A 2,500-nucleotide genomic window follows, 5' to 3' on the forward strand; every position below is an offset into this window, starting at 1 on the left:
CCAACAGCAACACGTAACATGTAGAACGAAACATGACGCCTGTTAGGCGATATTACTATATTTTTATGACACAGACAACGCTGTCCAGGGCCAGGTACTCATTTTACACCTGAGTACGGTGAGAGAATGTGAGTAAAGAGCCTTTTCCAAGGACTCAACTATGTGCTGAGAGAGGCTCGAACCCAGGACCTTCCGATCCGAAAGCGAGTGTCATACCACAAGATCACATAGCCGCACAAATATGAGCAATTAAGTAAAAAATGAGACAATTTAAAACTGACCTCCATGAGTTTCTTGACAACCTCGTAGATAAAAATGAGAGAGATTAGGATGGCAAATATCTCCTCTGTGAAGCGTGAGATGTACTTCAGAAGGAAGCTGCCCTCGAGGGCAACGGCTGCCATGGTGATAAGACACACCACATACCGATCCAGAAGCGAACGGGGAGGAATTCAAGGCCATTTGAACTGCAAAACTGTTGGGGTGTGTGTGGGTAGAAAGGAGAAATTATGTGTATATGAAACTCGTGATCAGGAAGATTTAATGACGTGTGTGATGAGTATGAGTCAAGTAATTTAATTAGAAAAAAAAAATTTTTTTAATTGAGCTTTTTATATAGCGCAATATCCACAAAAAATGCTCAAAGCGCTTTACAAAGCGTCCCTGGTCAACAGAACACTTAACATGTAGGACAAGACATGACGTCTGTTAGGCGATATTACAATCTTTTTCAGACACAGACAACGCTGTTAACAGCCAGGTACTCATTTTACACCTGATTTTGGTGAGAGAATGTGAGTAAAGAACCTTTTCCAAGGACTCAACTATGTGCTGAGTGAGGCTCGAGCCCAGAAGCTTCCGATCCGAAAGCAAGTGTCATACCACTAGACCACATAGCCACAATTTATATCAGAACTAAAATACAACAGACAAATAAATAAAAGGCCGTAAAATATGGGCCATCGTGGTATGTAAAAATACTACAATTAGACCATGCAAAATCCAAAAGGACACCTAAAGCATTTTTCTTTTTTTTTTTGTGGGGGGGGGGGGGGGTAATCAAAGAAAAAGCGAGATTCCAAAAACAGGGAAAAGGGTGTTAGAAATCTTGTTCAATGAAAAAAATGAGATTCCAAAAACAGGGTTTAATTCAGGATCCTCTAGGTGATCAGCGCAATGTCTATCCATCGGCCATCCCACTCCCAAAAATATGGAATTGCAGTTTTGACATGGTATATAGTTGTGGCATTAAAAGAACTATTGAGATTTTAATTACAACTAACTCATCTTTTAAAAATTGAGTTTTAAAATAGTATAAAAAGATCTGTCAAACAGAAAGGTCTGCATATTCTAATCCCACATTAAAAAAATGTTTCAAAAAAATTTTTAACATCCTTCAGATCCATGAGCAATTATAGAGCTTATAGAGCTGGAATCTATCCTGATTTCTGTTGTGTGAAACGGACAATAGCAATTGGCTTGCTATCCTTTGGATAGGACGCTAGTTTATCGCAAAAGTACTTTCCACCAGGTCTAACAGAGCCTGCTACCAAATCAAGGCTGTGTGGACAGTTAGTTAAGAAAGAAAGGAGGTCGATCTCAGTCCCTTTGCATGTGAAGCAAGTGCTCTACCAACTGAGTCATCGGGGACTCCTTAAATCCATATTACAACTTTCAAAACTTGCAACTACAACAACATTGAGATCCTGCTCACCTTGTAAAGAGATTCCTCAAACACCAGGACAGGACCCGTGGCTCCAATAACTAGTAGAGGCTGACCAGAAACAGACTAAACAACATTCCAAACACAGAGGTTGATACCATAGTCTCACTCACTCCCATTAGACGGTGGGTCTTTTCACCTGAAGTATAGCATTACAAAGTTAGAGGTCTCATAAATATATAAATAATCTATTTTGTTTTCTGGGTATTTTCCCCTAAAGTATAGCATTACAAAGTTAGAGGTCTCATAAATATGTATATAAATAATTTCTTTTGTTTTCTGGGTCTTTTCACCTAAAGTATAGCATTACAAAGTTAGAGGTCTCATAAATATGTATATAAATAATTTCTTTTGTTTTCTGGGTATTTTCCCCTGAAGTATAAGAATACAAAGTTAGAGGTCTCATAAATATATAAATAATCTATTTTGTTTTCTGGGTCTTTTCCCCTAAAGTATAGCATTACAAAGTTAGAGATCTCATAAATATATAAATAATCCATTTTGTTTTCTGGGTCTTTTTCCCTAAAGTATAGCATTACAAAGGGTCTCATAAATATATAACTAATTTATTTTGTTTTTTATCTTTTCTCTAAAACCAAAATCTCAATTTAAACACCTCTAAAATTAAAAAAATTCTACATACTTATTTTTTATGCATAGTTATAACACTCCTATCTATTTTCCCATTACTATCCTTTACATGACTAGAATTCAAAATAAAACATTTTCCAATAAAAATAAGCATCCCCTGAGAAAAGTCAAAATTCAAAATCAGAG

General features: G+C 36.5%; 1 protein-coding gene across 1 annotated transcript in view; it reads right to left on the minus strand.

Annotated features, from left to right (window-relative positions):
- The window catches only part of LOC144959272 (anion exchange protein 3-like), a 69,362-nt gene that overhangs the window by 23,667 nt on the left and 43,195 nt on the right, over window positions 1–2,500 (minus strand). Inside the window, exon 23 of the mRNA XM_078891815.1 lies at window positions 1,715–1,774. Coding sequence (XP_078747941.1) covers window positions 1,715–1,774 — 60 coding nt within the window. The remainder of the gene's footprint in view (window positions 1–1,714; window positions 1,775–2,500) is intronic.

Source organism: Berghia stephanieae, chromosome 13 (assembly GCF_034508935.2).
Source record: "Berghia stephanieae isolate SIO BIC M18660-M18661 chromosome 13, UCSD_Bste_1.3, whole genome shotgun sequence".
Classification (NCBI taxonomy): Eukaryota; Metazoa; Mollusca; class Gastropoda; order Nudibranchia; family Aeolidiidae; genus Berghia; species Berghia stephanieae.